General features: G+C 30.2%; 2 protein-coding genes across 2 annotated transcripts; one reads left to right on the plus strand and one right to left on the minus strand.

Moving 5' to 3' along the window:
• Positions 1–554: 554 nt before the first annotated feature.
• Positions 555–2,855, minus strand: LOC114375561 (ABSCISIC ACID-INSENSITIVE 5-like protein 1). The gene is made up of 5 exons (XM_028333388.1): positions 2,692–2,855; positions 1,352–2,207; positions 1,066–1,137; positions 935–964; positions 555–853 (listed from the first exon to the last, which is right to left on the minus strand). The coding sequence occupies exons 2-5, from the start codon at positions 2,171–2,173 to the stop codon at positions 767–769; spliced, it is 1,011 nt and encodes a 336-aa protein (XP_028189189.1). The 5' UTR covers positions 2,174–2,207; positions 2,692–2,855; the 3' UTR covers positions 555–766.
• A 9,388-nt stretch (positions 2,856–12,243) lies between these two features.
• LOC114374428 (protein CENTRORADIALIS-like) lies at positions 12,244–13,260 on the plus strand. Its single transcript, XM_028332064.1, has 4 exons — positions 12,244–12,444; positions 12,547–12,608; positions 12,964–13,004; positions 13,136–13,260. The coding sequence occupies exons 1-4, from the start codon at positions 12,244–12,246 to the stop codon at positions 13,258–13,260; spliced, it is 429 nt and encodes a 142-aa protein (XP_028187865.1).
• The last annotated feature ends 1,262 nt before the right edge of the window (positions 13,261–14,522 follow it).

The following is a 14,522-nucleotide window of genomic DNA, read 5'->3' on the forward strand; positions in this document are numbered from 1 at the left end:
ATGCGCTAAAATTACTCTTAATTGCTCTGATGCGGTGCTTCCACTTCCAAATCTCACACGGAGATTAAAGGGCTCTTTGTGCACTTACGAATTAAATTGGGTACGGCCCAATATCTTCCCTATGTTTTGCCGATAGTAAAAAAAACGTCCATAGTCCAGCAGCTAACAATATAAAGCCGACCAACTGAAATTGCTTTCGGCACCTTGATAATTACTTCCTGCACCATTCTGGATTAGGTGCATGAAGCAAAGATTGAGGTGCACGAAGAAATTTTCATCCCCAATTCACTTATAACCGAACAACACAATAAAGCAAGTTTCACCATTCTAACCTTTCAGTTGAACCGAACACAACCTTTATGTTATTCCAACAGTCTCCTTAGAACTCAGAAGGGTAGTCAATTGATAAGAATAATAATAATACATTCATTTATTTTTAATTTGCAAAAAATATCTAAATACGGATAAAATTTAAGTAAAATAAATTATAATTAAATATAATTATTTTTAATACAAGCAGGGAAATTAAACTTAACTGGCTGAGATACTTAATATTTATAACCCTTGAAATATTTATAAACTATTTATGCAGCAGAATAATAATATCATGCATCCTCTCTTATTTTCCTATTGTCCATATATTTCCGAATGTACTTACATTTTAAATTTTAATAAACGGTTGAGGTGTATCTTAGATAATACAGATACATTATTTATTTTTTCCACATGTGTATGCTAATTTTTAATCCTTGCTGTTGATGCTTGTTCACCAGGATGCGCTTAGAGGCCTCCTCATTGCCCTCAAATTTTCTGTCCTCTTTTGAGCCATTGTTGTGTGCTTTCTCTGAGAAATCTGCATAGTTGCATGATAATTACACAGTGATTTTAACTTAATATCCATGCAGTAACTTATATTTGAAAGATAACCACTAACCTCTTGTTTTCTCTTGCGTTCAGCTTCAGCCTGGCAGATTTAAATGAAGATAAAGTATGTGAAACATCAAAAAACATAATTCATCAAGGAAAAAAATATGAACAAGAATCTTCAATTTCAATATTGTCTACCAGAGTTTGTTTGAGCTTTTCGTTCTCTTCCTTTAGCAGATTCAACTCTGCTTCTAGTTCCACCGTATATGCCTGCCTTACAAGATTTTGACATCAGGGAAAAGACCTTGAATAATGTGCATATATAAGATAGAAGTAACATAGCTCATGTAACTAACATAGCACACAAAATGAACAAAAAATGATTAGATGAAATATGAAGTACCATACTAAGTTACATGACTAATAACTAACAAGCATATCAGATTGATCTATAATAAAGACTAGCTTATGATGAGCACAAAACCTGTCTTCGTGCTCGAGAACGTGCAGCTGATTCTCGATTCTTCAACATTCTGCGCTGCCTTCTCTCTACTACCACTTCAGGAGGACCATCAATGATCCTCTTCCTATTACCCTTCCCATTTGATTCTCCCAAGCTTGGACATTTCTCCACAGCACCATTTGTAGTGAGATCCTTTACAACTAAGTTGTTATTCTGTGCCAACATGTTTTGTGTTTCAAGTCCATTACAAGACACACTAGATCCTGTCCCTATTACAGGCCTCAACCTATAACCTGCACCCAATGGTCCATTACTTGCAATGTTACCAATCTGATTCTGAGGTAACAATGAAGACTGGAATAGTGATGATGATTCTTGTACCACCCCAGCTTTTACTAGGAAATCCTCTAAAGTCATTTCCCCAAGTGTTTGTTGCCTTTTGAGTAGTGGCTCATTCCTTGCAAGGCTATTGTTAGCATCATTGTGGTCTGGTTGGCTTTTGTGGATCTGAGACCAAACTTCATCCACTGTTTTCTTGCAAATTGGAGGAGGGACAGATAATGAGCCTGGCTGGGAAATTGTGGTGGGTTCTGTTGCTATTACACTTTTACCCTTCGCAGCTTCATCAAGGGTTGGTAGTGGTGGGTTAACTTGGTTGTTATCATCTGAGTTCCAAATGCTGGAAAGGAATTCATCCATGTTCATGGAACCTAAGCTCTTCCCATTCTTGCAATAGAACTCATCAAGGGTGAGTGAGAGTATTGAGTTTTGTTTGCTCAGTTGAGAAAATGCGGCTTCTGGTTCTTGCAATGGCACCTCTTGATTTGGTTGTTGGAGAGACATGTGTTTGTATAAAGCTGCAAATTCTTGGAACAACCTGCCATAAGCAACAGCTTTTGTCTCAGAAACTACCATTATTTATTGAAAAAAAGAAAAAAAGACAGAAAACTTCATGAACTCTCAGATTTAAAGTTCTTAAGAAATTGAAGTGCATCAAATCAATGACTTGAATTTAATTTTAACAAATCTGCCTGAGTATTCAACCAACCCCCCTACCCCCCCAGAAGAACAATAAAGAAAGAAAAAGAGAAAATTAATAGTAAGACACAAATTTGAAAGATAAACAATTAAATCTAAAAAAAAAGGAAAATGTAATAGATAATTCACATTGCGTATCAGATAATTCAGATGCTGTAATTGATGCTCTGATAGGATTATATCACCAAATGACCAGTTGCATGCAACATGCAAACATGCATCTGAATATGATCCACATGAAAGAACAAGGTAAAGGGAAAGAAATATAAGCCAAACCACATAATGAACTTGGAAAAGGAAAATAAAACTAAAAGCAAGGGTACCTGAACACAAACAGAAGGGAGAATCTGAATTCTAAAACAGAGAGATTTGGAATTAGAAAATATCAGAGAGAAGAGAAGGAACACCAACAGAGTGAAAGAAAGGGAGAGTGAGGAGAAGGGAAGGAATGGTAACAGTGCAAAGAGACAGAGACTTTAACTGCCATTGGTAACATTTAAAACAACATTTCTTTCACTCAGTTTAGAGCATTACTTTTTCATTGACAGTTTGACACGTTCTGCGTCATCAACCGTTTTCACCTTGGTATCTCACTGAAAGCGTTTTTAACTTTTTATTTCCATTTTTTTTAAGTCAAAGCATCTACCCTCTTTTAATGTCTCTTGTCTTTTTCTTTATCTGTGAATAAAAAAATAGTATTATTTAATGAAGATTTTTTTTTTACAAAAATAATGTTATTTTAAGAATATTTTAATAGAAAAAAATTAATAGTCCATAAAAAGTATTATTTAAAAAAGAGAAATTTATTTAATGAAGTGTCACTTTTTCAATTAGTTGAATAGATAAAGGTAAATTAGAATCCGGGGGAGGTTATAGAACTTTTCTCTTTGGTTCACATTGGCTAAGTATTTAGTATGAATAATGTTTTGTGAATACTTATTTGTTAATAGATATTAAGAAAGAAATCAACGAATCTACAATTTTTTATGATATTCAATTTCTATGAAAAAAGATAGAAGGAAAAAAATATAAATATGATGGAATAAGAAAAGAAAAAAAAATTGTGACGAATAAGTATTAATACTATTTAGTTGTTGAATGTTGGTGCATTACTGTTGTTCTAGTATCTAACCAATGCATGCCCGTAAATCGGTGTTAAGCAACCTTCGAGTTACATTTTTTTGTGATGTTAAGACTAAAGGTGAATTTAAAATTTTGAGAAATTTTAAATTGTACAAATTTTAAATATTTAAATTGAAATTCTTTTATTTTCAAAATTTTCTGTTTGGATAAAAAAAATTAAAATTATGAGGGTGAAAATAAATAAATGAAAAAAAAGAGAAGATATGATTGGTGTGCTAGTTATACGTGTTTTTCTATGTCCACACTCGATCGATGTTCTAAGAAGAGAATATCAATTTCTCACATTTCAGAAGGAAATTGAAATTCCAGATTTTTAAATGTTTAAAATTATGTTTAAAAATTTCAAAATTTTAAATTCTTCACAAAAAAACATTCAAACAATGAAGTCTAGATTACAGAAATTCAAATTCTCTAATAAATTATTTTCCTCAGTTAAAATTCTCTATCTAATAGTGTGTTTGGATGAGACAATTTTAAATTTTGAGAATTTCAAATGCTTTAATTTAAATTCCTTTATTTATAAAATTTTGTGTTTGGATACAACCTCTCTCTTCAAAAAACTAAATTTTGTGACATATTTGTTTAATATAATGAATTATTTAAATGCTAACATATTCAATATTTAATTTTAGAAACAATAAAATAATACAGTAGTATGAAGAAATATAAACATAAATAGTTTAATTTAATTATTTAATAAATTATTTTAAAAAATAAAATATTATATATATATTTAATAATTTCATTTATATATATATATAGTCAATTACCCGTCCCACACATTTAACGGATTTGACACATATTGAATCGAATTTAACTAAAACTCACTAAATTAAAATCGAACTAATTGAATTGATTTGACACTAGTTGAGTTTTCACACCTGTGAACATCGGCAAAAATATCAAATGGGGTTCCTTTTACAAATTATTTACCTAAATGGATCTGTTTTGAAATTATTTACCTAATGAGTCCATTTTTTTATTATAAAGCGCCTCCTCGAAGGGCGCATTCCCGTGAAGGTGACACGCGACAGGTAGTCCTACTGCAGCACGCGCGTCAGGTCGTGTTGGAGACTCAGGATTTTTTATATTTTGTATATTGTTTTTATTTAATACATTTTTATATTATTTTATTTATTTTTTTTGTATTTTATTTAATAGTTTCTATATTAAATAAATTCTTAGCATTATGTATGATTTTAAAGTCATAAATAATTTTTTATATTTACTATATTTTTTATATTTTATTTAATATTTATATATTAAATAAATCCTTAATATTAGAAAAAAATAAAGAAAATATTAAATAAAATATAAAAAAAGTAGAAAATATTAAATAAAGTAATATAAAAATATTATAAAAACAATATACAAAAATATAAAAAATATTTAATAAAATAATAAAAAAATGTTATTTTAAATAAAATTATTTTTGACTTTAAACTCTAAAATTGAATTTTTAAAAAAAATATTTTTTTTACGATTTTAGTATAAAAAATAAAAAATAATTTTTCGTAATAAGATATATTTTCATCAGCATTTAAAGTAATAAGACATTTTCATAAAATTATTTTAAATATCTTATTATGAAATTTTTTTTTTATTTTTTTTACTAAAACCGTAAAAAAATATTTTTTTTTAAAATTCAACTTTAGAGTTTAAAGTCATAAATAATTTTATTTAAAATGATATTTTTATATTATTTTATTTAATATTTTTTACTTTTTTATATTTTATATTTTATTTAATATTTTCTTTATTTTTTTTAATATTAAGGATTTATTTAATATATAAATATTAAATAAAATATAAAAAATATACTAAATAAAAACAATATAAAATTTTTTTTATGACTTTAAAATCATACATAATGCTAAGAATTTATTTAATATAGAAACTATTAAATAAAATATTAAAAATTAAATAAAATAATATAAAAATGAATTAAATAAAAATAATATACAAAATATAAAAAATATTAAATAAAGTGTGGCCCGGGTCATGCCTGGGTCCCCAACATTACCCGACGCGCCTGCTGCAGTAACACTATTTGTCGTGCCTGTATGTAGGGTGCGTTCCATGTCCTGTCACGTATCACCTTCACGGAAAAGCGGCCTTCGGGGAGACGCTTTGTAATAAAAAATAGACCCATAAAATAAATAATTTCAAAATAAACTTTTAAGTAAATAATTTGTAAAAGGAATCCATTTGATATTTTTGCCTGTGAACATCCTTATCATCACCTCAAGTCACCATTTGATCTATCCGGTGATTTTTTGTTGTCGACATAATCTAACGGATGATTATTTAAGCCAAAATCTAATTATTTCATATTCAGAATATATTGATACAAACCCGCAATTATACCACCTTTTTCGTTTTCTCAACAGAGAGAGAATCTTTCGGAGTTCGATCGTTTGCGTGTGTTGTGTGATCAGTCACCGATGGCAGTACCACCTGCGAGGGCACGTGCCGATTACCATTACCTCATCAAGCTTCTTCTTATTGGCGATTCATTAGTTTGGAGACTCTTCATTTTAGTTATGTTTATGTTTTTTAAACCTGGAATGAATGCTATTATCTGGTTAATTGTCTAAGATGAGGCAATGGCCACAGGATGATATACACGGTCAACTTATTCAACTGTTTAGGGAGGAAAAGTAATAAAGTATAGCTTCACATAAATTTCTCAGTAAACACTTATAGTGAAGGAAATAACAAGTTACAATGAATTAAGTTTCTCCCAAGTTAAAAGTAACTTATGCATAAGTTAAAATCAGTTTTTGGATAAATCGTTCCGAGAGAGCTTCTATAAAAGTTTAAGTGGATAAGTTGATTTTAACTAATGATACAAGCTTAATTCATTTAGTGGTGTTTGAAGTGTCCAACATCTTTTAGAAAGTATACAGAATTGGGTAATATTTCACCATGGAAATTTCATATTTTCATTTTATTTTGTTGTACTGGACTATATGTGTTATTCTGAAGCTGAAAATTATATTCTTACTTGTGATCAGTGTTACTGGACTTGAAGATCCCGATTGTAGATGATTAGCGCAGCAGGTGGTGTTTGAAGATTTCTGTGTGTTTTCCTTTCTGTTAAGTTCACAGTGATGTCTAGTTTAAGCTATATACGACAAACATGGTGCTGTAATCTTCGGATATTAATTTGTATAGTTTGCTCCTTTGTTTATTTGACCTCACGTGTTTTTCTTATCATAAGTTGTTTAAAAAGTGGATATGTATGATTTACTTCTTTATTTATTTGATATATGGTGCATACAGGAAGCCAAAATCCCCTACAAAAACCATTGCCTCGAATGTCTTTCACTACAAACTATTCATAATAATAGACAATGTCCAAAATAGGAATCAATTATGGTTGTTAGTTTCAACCAGGTGAAGTACATGGCCGCGAAAGAACTATGTTTGTGAACAACCCAAAACCATTTTCTCTTTCAATTACTCCCACCCATTTCCCCTCCTTTATATTTAATCTACTCTTCTCTTTTTATTTGTGATATTTTGAAGGAATTCATGTTTTTGATTCTGGGATCCAAGATTTTAATGCAATGTACCTCTGGTACAACATGTTGCATAATGTCTCCGTGGTCCTAATCAAAAGCATGTACTGTAACTATGAAGGCCAAAATTATTGTAGCCAAAAGTCTCGCTGAAAATCCAAAACAAACCAGGAAGGGAATAACAGTAGCAGATTACTTTTTCAATATTGAAAAAGAAAGTAATAAGAATGAAAAATGAAAAGGTAGTCTTATTTAAAACCCCAATTAATTATGAAATTTTTTATCACCCACTTCCCACACACTGTTCTTTCACAGAGAGAGAGGCGCTTTCACATCTTCACATCTTCTTAGTCTGAGGAGAAAAAATATTTCCATTTTTTAGAATACTTCGGAAACAGATATCCACTGGAGATGAAGGGGTGGGGCCTTTAGCTCCTTATGTTACATGACAGATTGACTTCAGATAGTAGAACTAAGTCAATTTAATCCAAGGGCTTGCTTTATTTACATAAGGAACAAAATCTATTAGCATTTGGAGGTCTCGTGAGCTCATTGCAGTGTGTATTTAGTTCACATTACTTTAATATAAAAAAGGTAAAATTGTACTTTTGGTTCTCCACTTTAGATTTAATTTCACATTTAATCTCCGATAATTTAATTCACGAATTGGGTCTTCCTGTTTTATAAAATTCTACATCTTAGTCCCTGAAGTCTCAATTGGAATTTAATTGTTAAGTTCAATGTTGACTGTCACGTGTAATAAATTGGGGTTTATCAGGACCCATACTTCGAACTTTCGGAATACAATGAGATCTCCGCAAAGTGGATAATTATGAATGTTACGAAGAATTTGATTGAAAAGTTCAATGACAAAAAGAAGGAGATTCCTTAGCTGTTATTTAGTTCGAATTGGTGAAATGATGGAATCCATAAAAATTATTCAACAGGCTTTGGAAGAAATTCCCCATGGACCATATAAAAATTTAGAAATTTGCTGCTTTGATAGAGAAAAAGAGCCAAAATAGAATGAGTTTGAGTATCAATTTATTAGTAAAAAGCTAAGAACTTTATGTAAGAATTGAAGTCCCCAAGGGAGAATTGAGAACTTTTCTAATAGGGGATCAAAGTCTGAGAAACTCTTAAAAATTTTTATTCATCTATGGTGAAATTTTTTTAGGCTTACCCAATTCCTTCTAACCCTAATCCCTAACTCAGTCCCACAAATTCTAAAACCAAGTCCCCCTAACCCTAATTCTGTCACTCCTTGGTCGAATACAGCGCGTAGAGCGCAGTCGCCGCCTCGTTCTTCCCGTGCAATCCCCCTCCTTCTAGAAGCTTCACCAGATGCGGCCCCCTTCCTTATCACTACCTTCTCTTCCTCCCTGTTGTGCGATAAACGAACCAAGGTGCACGTCGCGTTCTCCTTTGCCGTCATCGTCCCTCTCTCCAGCGCCGCCACCAACGCCTTCACCGCTCCATGAGAAGCGATGAGCTCCTTGTTCTCGTCACAGAGGGAGAGATTCAGAATTGCGATCACCACGTATTCCTGAAGCTGAAGGTCTGATGATGGTAAAAGTGAAATCAAGGGCTAAATGGTGCCGGCTTTTGTGATTATGGGGCGGTTGTCTTGCTTGTTTTCGGTTTTTTTTTTTGGATTTAGAATGAGGGAAACTCACCAGAACAGAAGGAAAGGAAAAGTATATTCCGCGGAGTGTTCCAGACCCAAATTGATGTCTCCAAACGCAGTGTTAGATTTCAATCAGTACAACAACGATTTTCAACAATATTGAAGCTGAAACTAGCAACAGGGTTACTGGGGTTAGTGAAAATGGATCCAGGAAAGTTTAAAACTTTCTGAGAATGCCGCTTGTAGAAACGGAAATGTTAAGGTTGCTGCCAAAACAACAGAAGTACAAATATAATAGAAGGAACTGTTGGTTAATATCTACTCCATATCAAATGGGTAGGTGAATCATAAAAAAAGACAAGCTGACATTTTTTGGAGAAAAGAATAAGGAAAATAGTGAGATTTGTACTTTGAAGCCATTATTTTATTGCAGTGTTTCTGAGTTTGAAACTTTTCTGAGAATGCCCCTTTTTTCACTATGTAGGAGATCTGATCCAGGAAAAGCAGGAGGAAGATGAAGTTTCAGTGGTCATTGTTGAAGATCCATGGCTTTAGGGTAATTTTTTAAAAACCAAGCTTTAGGGTTGGGGTAAAATACACACAAGGTAAAAATTACACTAGATTGACACTAACATTGTATTTTTTTTACAAAATAAAGGATCCAATTAATAAATTAAATTATGAGAGACCAAATCCAAAATTAGACCTAAAGTGAGGAACTAAAAGTGTAATTTTGTCTATAAAAAATTATCAACTTTTTAATAAGTTTTTGAAGAAAATAAAATTATTTCCTGAGTTTTTTTGTTTTGATTCAAAATAATGTGCTTACAAAGTCATTGATATTAAGTCATTTTTGCAATAAGAATATAAGATAGTGTTTTTAAAAAAAAAATTAAAATAATGCACACTAGATCGTATTTTGTAAAAAAAGAAAAAACTTACTTGTTTACTTTCTTTTCTTTTACATTTTCAATTGTAACAGAAAAAAACGGAGGGTATACCTCATGACTATTCTTTACATGGGTATTGGGATTTCAAAATATTTTTTTAATAAAAAATATTATGATATTTAATTAAGATTTTTAAATGATAAATAAATATTTTAGTATTTAATTAAGACTTTTAGAATTTTTTTAAGAAGTAAAGTAAAATTTAATAGTATTCAATTAGAATTTTTTATAACTTAAAAGGTCTTTTAATTAGTATTAAAAAATATACAAATTGTAACGATTGTGATAAATTTCATTGGATTTTACCTAATTTTTTAGTATAAAATATTTATCAAGTAATCTCATTGATATCCTTGAAATTTTCCTAAACTTTTTTCTTTCGTTTTATAGTAGTTATCAAACTTTCTTTTATCACAGATATTTTCTACTTTTTTAATGCACAACACAAAAAAAGATCTATTCAAATGAAAAAGATATTGAACAATTGTTAAAAAATAATATTATTCAAGATATATATGTTATATATGTTTGTCTTATTCTTTTGAAACCAAGAAATGTGAAATATATTTATTTCTTTTATATCTTTTATATTTTTTGTTTGTTTTTTAAATTAAATTAATGTTTCTCTATTACCTGTAAAAAAATATAAACTATGTTGATTTATTTCTTTTGAAAAAAAAATAAGACATCATCTTTTTAATTTACTACAGAAAATTCCATGAATAGATAAAAAATTGTTATTCATAAAATTTTGAAATTCGCTTGAATACTAATAATAATAATAATAAAGTGACTACTTAGTAAGTGATTACATCATATAATTATCAAAATAAAGTGACCCGAAGGGAAATATAGGAATACTGTAATTAAGAAGACAGCAATTTTATATATGGCATGGTTCTGGTCATCCTGATATAGCCATCCACTCTCCCCAAGCTCATCTTCCTTAACCAAAAATTCGTCAGATTTACACCATCATGAACAACTCATAACTTCCTAAAACACCATCCACCCGTGCCCCCGTTACATCGATGCAGGACCGTTGAATTCCACAAAGAACAAAACCCAAGTTTTTTTTTTGTTTCAACACTTTTTTTGTACAGATTTTTTTGTTATACACTGATACTGAAATTAGTTAGAATATTTATAACTTATGTATATTTTTCCAAATCTTTTACTACTTGGTGGATCCTAGTCACTCATAATCTTTTTATAAGTTATATATCGATTATTACAGTACTAATAAGTTTAAATATATTGTAATTTTATTGATCCAACAACAAATAAATCATAAGAATAACAAAAAAGGAAATCAAATTATTTATATTATTATATATTTTAAAAGTATATATTTTGTCAATTTTGATATACATAAATGATGTATCAATTAATTTTGTATTAATACAAAATTATGTAAATATGTATGATTTATATAAAAGTAATTTTCAATCTAAGGGCAGTTGAGTAAAAAAGTTATTCAATTAAATTAAAGTTATTAAATAATTAAGTTAGTTGTTAGCTTATATTTTTTTAATGAATTTAATATCTATATACTGATAATGTCATTTAATTTAAATTATTTTAAAAATTAAATTTTTTACACTGTATAAAACTTTTTCTCATATCATATTAACATTAACTACTTTAAATTTTAACTATTCATATATATGTACTATGATTGTTAGTGTTCGTTAAAGAGATCGAAGTTACCCTAAATTGCTTATTTAGAAAACGATTTGGGTTTAAACTTGGAAATTCTATATAACAAAGTTATGTGTGATATTGTTAAAAATATTCTTTAAATTGTATAGCTTACATTGACTTTAGAAGGCATATAGACTATCTCTATCCTAATATTTTATTCAATTTTTTTAATAATATATAGTAAAAAATACTTTTAAAGAGATTATTAAAAAATATTATATAGGTTAATAACTAAACTTTTTAAGTGTGCATATACCGTGAGTGAGAGCGCGGAGGAGGATTGATGAATGATAACATAAAATTATTCAATAAAAAATATAAGACCCATTTTGATTTATATATATAGATATATAAACTGATCTTTCAACGTATATAAACAAATATATGGAAGGATAAGATTCTTTCTACATATATACTTATGTCTAATGAATGTATGAGAGGTAAAAGAATGGTTTTCATTTTATATATGAATGGATATGATTGATTTTTAAATACAACTTTAATCATTCGCCATTTGTTTATGATCAAGATTAGATTTTCTCATACTCTCACACATGATTTATGTGTGTGCAAAGTTTAAGGAAAATATACTAACACTAAAATTAAATATATGCCGTTTTATATCTTTTTTGAAAAGATGTTATTTTATATATTATCAATAATTTTCTGAATGTGATGCAACTCTAGCCTTTTCATAATGTTCCTCTTTTTCAACTTTCCCCCTCTACATTCTTTAATTCTCGCTTCCCTCCATGACTCCTAATTAAGTATTGAAGGGTCAGCAGTATAAATATAGGGTTTCTGCTTCACATTTACACACATAAAGCTAGCCCTCAAAAGCAAGTACATTAACTATATATTTTGTTCCTCATAGCTTCACACTCACTTTCAGAGGCTAATTCTTCAACTAGTTAACCTTTCATGACCATGAATATGATATCATCAGATCCTCTTGTTATTGGGAGGGTGATCGGAGATGTAGTGGATCATTTCACTCCAACTGTGAAAATCACTGTCTCCTACAACAATAAGCAGGTCTATAATGGTCATGAGTTTTTCCTTTCCTCAGTAACCACTAAGCCTCAGGTTCAGATTCATGGAGGCGATATGAGATCGTTCTTCACTCTGGTATGTACCTATACTTCTTCTCACTCTCTATCTCTTCGATCGATCTTTTCATATCTTACTGTTTTCATTTCTGTATATTCCATTTCCATGCATTTTTTTCAGGTCATGACAGATCCAGACGTTCCTGGCCCTAGTGATCCATATCTGAGGGAACACTTACACTGGTATACATATGATACTATATATATACTATGTATATGATTTATATAAAACACCAATATAAACTATTGCATGCAGATTTAGGTCTTCACTCTACCTTAATTTTCTTGACTTGTAATAATGGATTAAGTAATAAAAAAGGTAAAGTACATAACTACATATATAGGAATATGGATATAATAAGTTGATATGGAAAGAAAACAAGAAATTAAACGCATGCATATAGAAATAGAAGAGTTTCAGATGATAATACACAATATATATATATATATATATATATATATATAGGTGATTTCATTTTCTATATATGGTCTGAGCCTGACTGAAACAAAGTGTCCGACCATATTTAATAACTCACAGGATGGTCACAGATATCCCAGGCACAACGGACGCCACATTTGGTAAATTACTTAATCTCTTATTATAGATATATACACAAGCAGTTACACAGAGAGAATAGCTTTCATTTTACTTTATTATTATATTTTTCTTAAGAAAAAAAAAACATATACTACCGTGTGTGTTTGAACAGGAAATGAGGTGGTGGAGTACGAAATTCCAAGGCCAAACATAGGGATACATAGGTTTGTGTTTCTGGTTTTCAAGCAGAAGCGAAGGGGGAGTGATGAAAACAGCAACAACAAGGGTTCTCTTTAACTCGAGGAGCTTTGCAGAGGAGAATGAGCTGGGGCCTCTTGTGGCTGCTGTGTTTTTCAATGCTCAAAGGGAAACCGCTGCCAGAAGACATTGAATAATGAACCCCACAAAAACTATAGCCTATGTAGCTGTGGTATTAAAACCTTTTAGATGTGACAGAGACTTGTTAATACATTATGCACTATGCCACCGTACGTATAAGATGCCAACACCTCTTTATCTCTGATTCTGGGACGAAATCAAACGACATCCAAAAATGCATGAATGGAAGTACGAACAATATTGTTGTTGTTGTTACTCTAACTTCAAAGACTTCAAGGAATGACCTGATTATAATTGACTTGTTGTCTTTCTCGAAGGTGGAACTCCATAATTTACAAATCCCACTCTTTTGAGAGCTGAAGATTCTGAAGTTCATGTTCACTGTATAATGCAATATGAACCGATAGATAAAAGAATTTAGGCGTGCGTAGCTAGGCGCCATTCTGAATTTCTGACTCCCTAAAAAGCTCAGGCTAGCTGCTAATCTAAAACAGTGTTTACCTATAACAAGGTTTTTTTTTTTTTTTTACTCAGCTACCTATAACAAGTTATAACATTTTATTTTCCATTTTACTTTATGAAATTATTGGAATGGAAAACTGTATTCAACAAATATAGGTATACAAGGTTAAACTAGTGGAAACATAACATATCCCTTTCTTGTTAGAAGTGAGAAATTACTTCTTTACGATCGATCATGTGAATCGGAAAATGCCATATTTCCTTAAAGAGAAAGCCTCTATATCTATTTGAGAAATTCTATTAATAACATTTTTATATATATAAAAATGTGTACAACATGCAAAGGCATAAAGAGAAATATGTGATGAAGAGAGAAAAAAAATTATTGTAAGAAGTGTCATAGAAAGTTGTTGTATAAATAATATAAACTCATTTCCATCTAAAGAAAAAGAATAATGTAATTGAAACTGTTAACATGATTATATATATTCTTAAATTAAGATTATCGATCATATTGACACTGATATCAGCGTCCTTACGTAAACACTCCCATGCAAATCCTCCTTAAAAGAAAAAAAAAAAGAAAAAACAATGCCAGATTTTGTTTTCGTCATTCATATGATCTCAAATGTACTGAACTTCCAAGGCGTTGTCAAAGTTCGTATTTTTGGTTTTTCAGTTAGAATAGGACTTCGATCTGCAGGAAGCAGTACCGGTTGCATCAGAATCAAGCAATAAGAACATGTTCGAGTGTGCAA

The sequence above is a fragment of the Glycine soja genome, chromosome 11 (assembly GCF_004193775.1).
Source record: "Glycine soja cultivar W05 chromosome 11, ASM419377v2, whole genome shotgun sequence".
Lineage (NCBI taxonomy): Eukaryota > Viridiplantae > Streptophyta > Magnoliopsida > Fabales > Fabaceae > Glycine > Glycine soja.

Coding starts and splice junctions, on each gene's coding strand:
- LOC114374428 (XM_028332064.1), top strand. CDS start 12,244: ATGAATATGATATCATCAGATCCTCTTGTTATTGGGAGGGTGATCGGA. Junction 12,445..12,546: donor TGAGATCGTTCTTCACTCTG/GTATGTACCTAT, acceptor CATTTTTTTCAG/GTCATGACAGATCCAGACGT. Junction 12,609..12,963: donor CTGAGGGAACACTTACACTG/GTATACATATGA, acceptor AATAACTCACAG/GATGGTCACAGATATCCCAG.
- LOC114375561 (XM_028333388.1), bottom strand. CDS start 2,173: ATGTCTCTCCAACAACCAAATCAAGAGGTGCCATTGCAAGAACCAGAA. Junction 1,138..1,351: donor GTTCTCGAGCACGAAGACAG/GTTTTGTGCTCA, acceptor CTTGTAAGGCAG/GCATATACGGTGGAACTAGA. Junction 965..1,065: donor AAAAGCTCAAACAAACTCTG/GTAGACAATATT, acceptor TAAATCTGCCAG/GCTGAAGCTGAACGCAAGAG.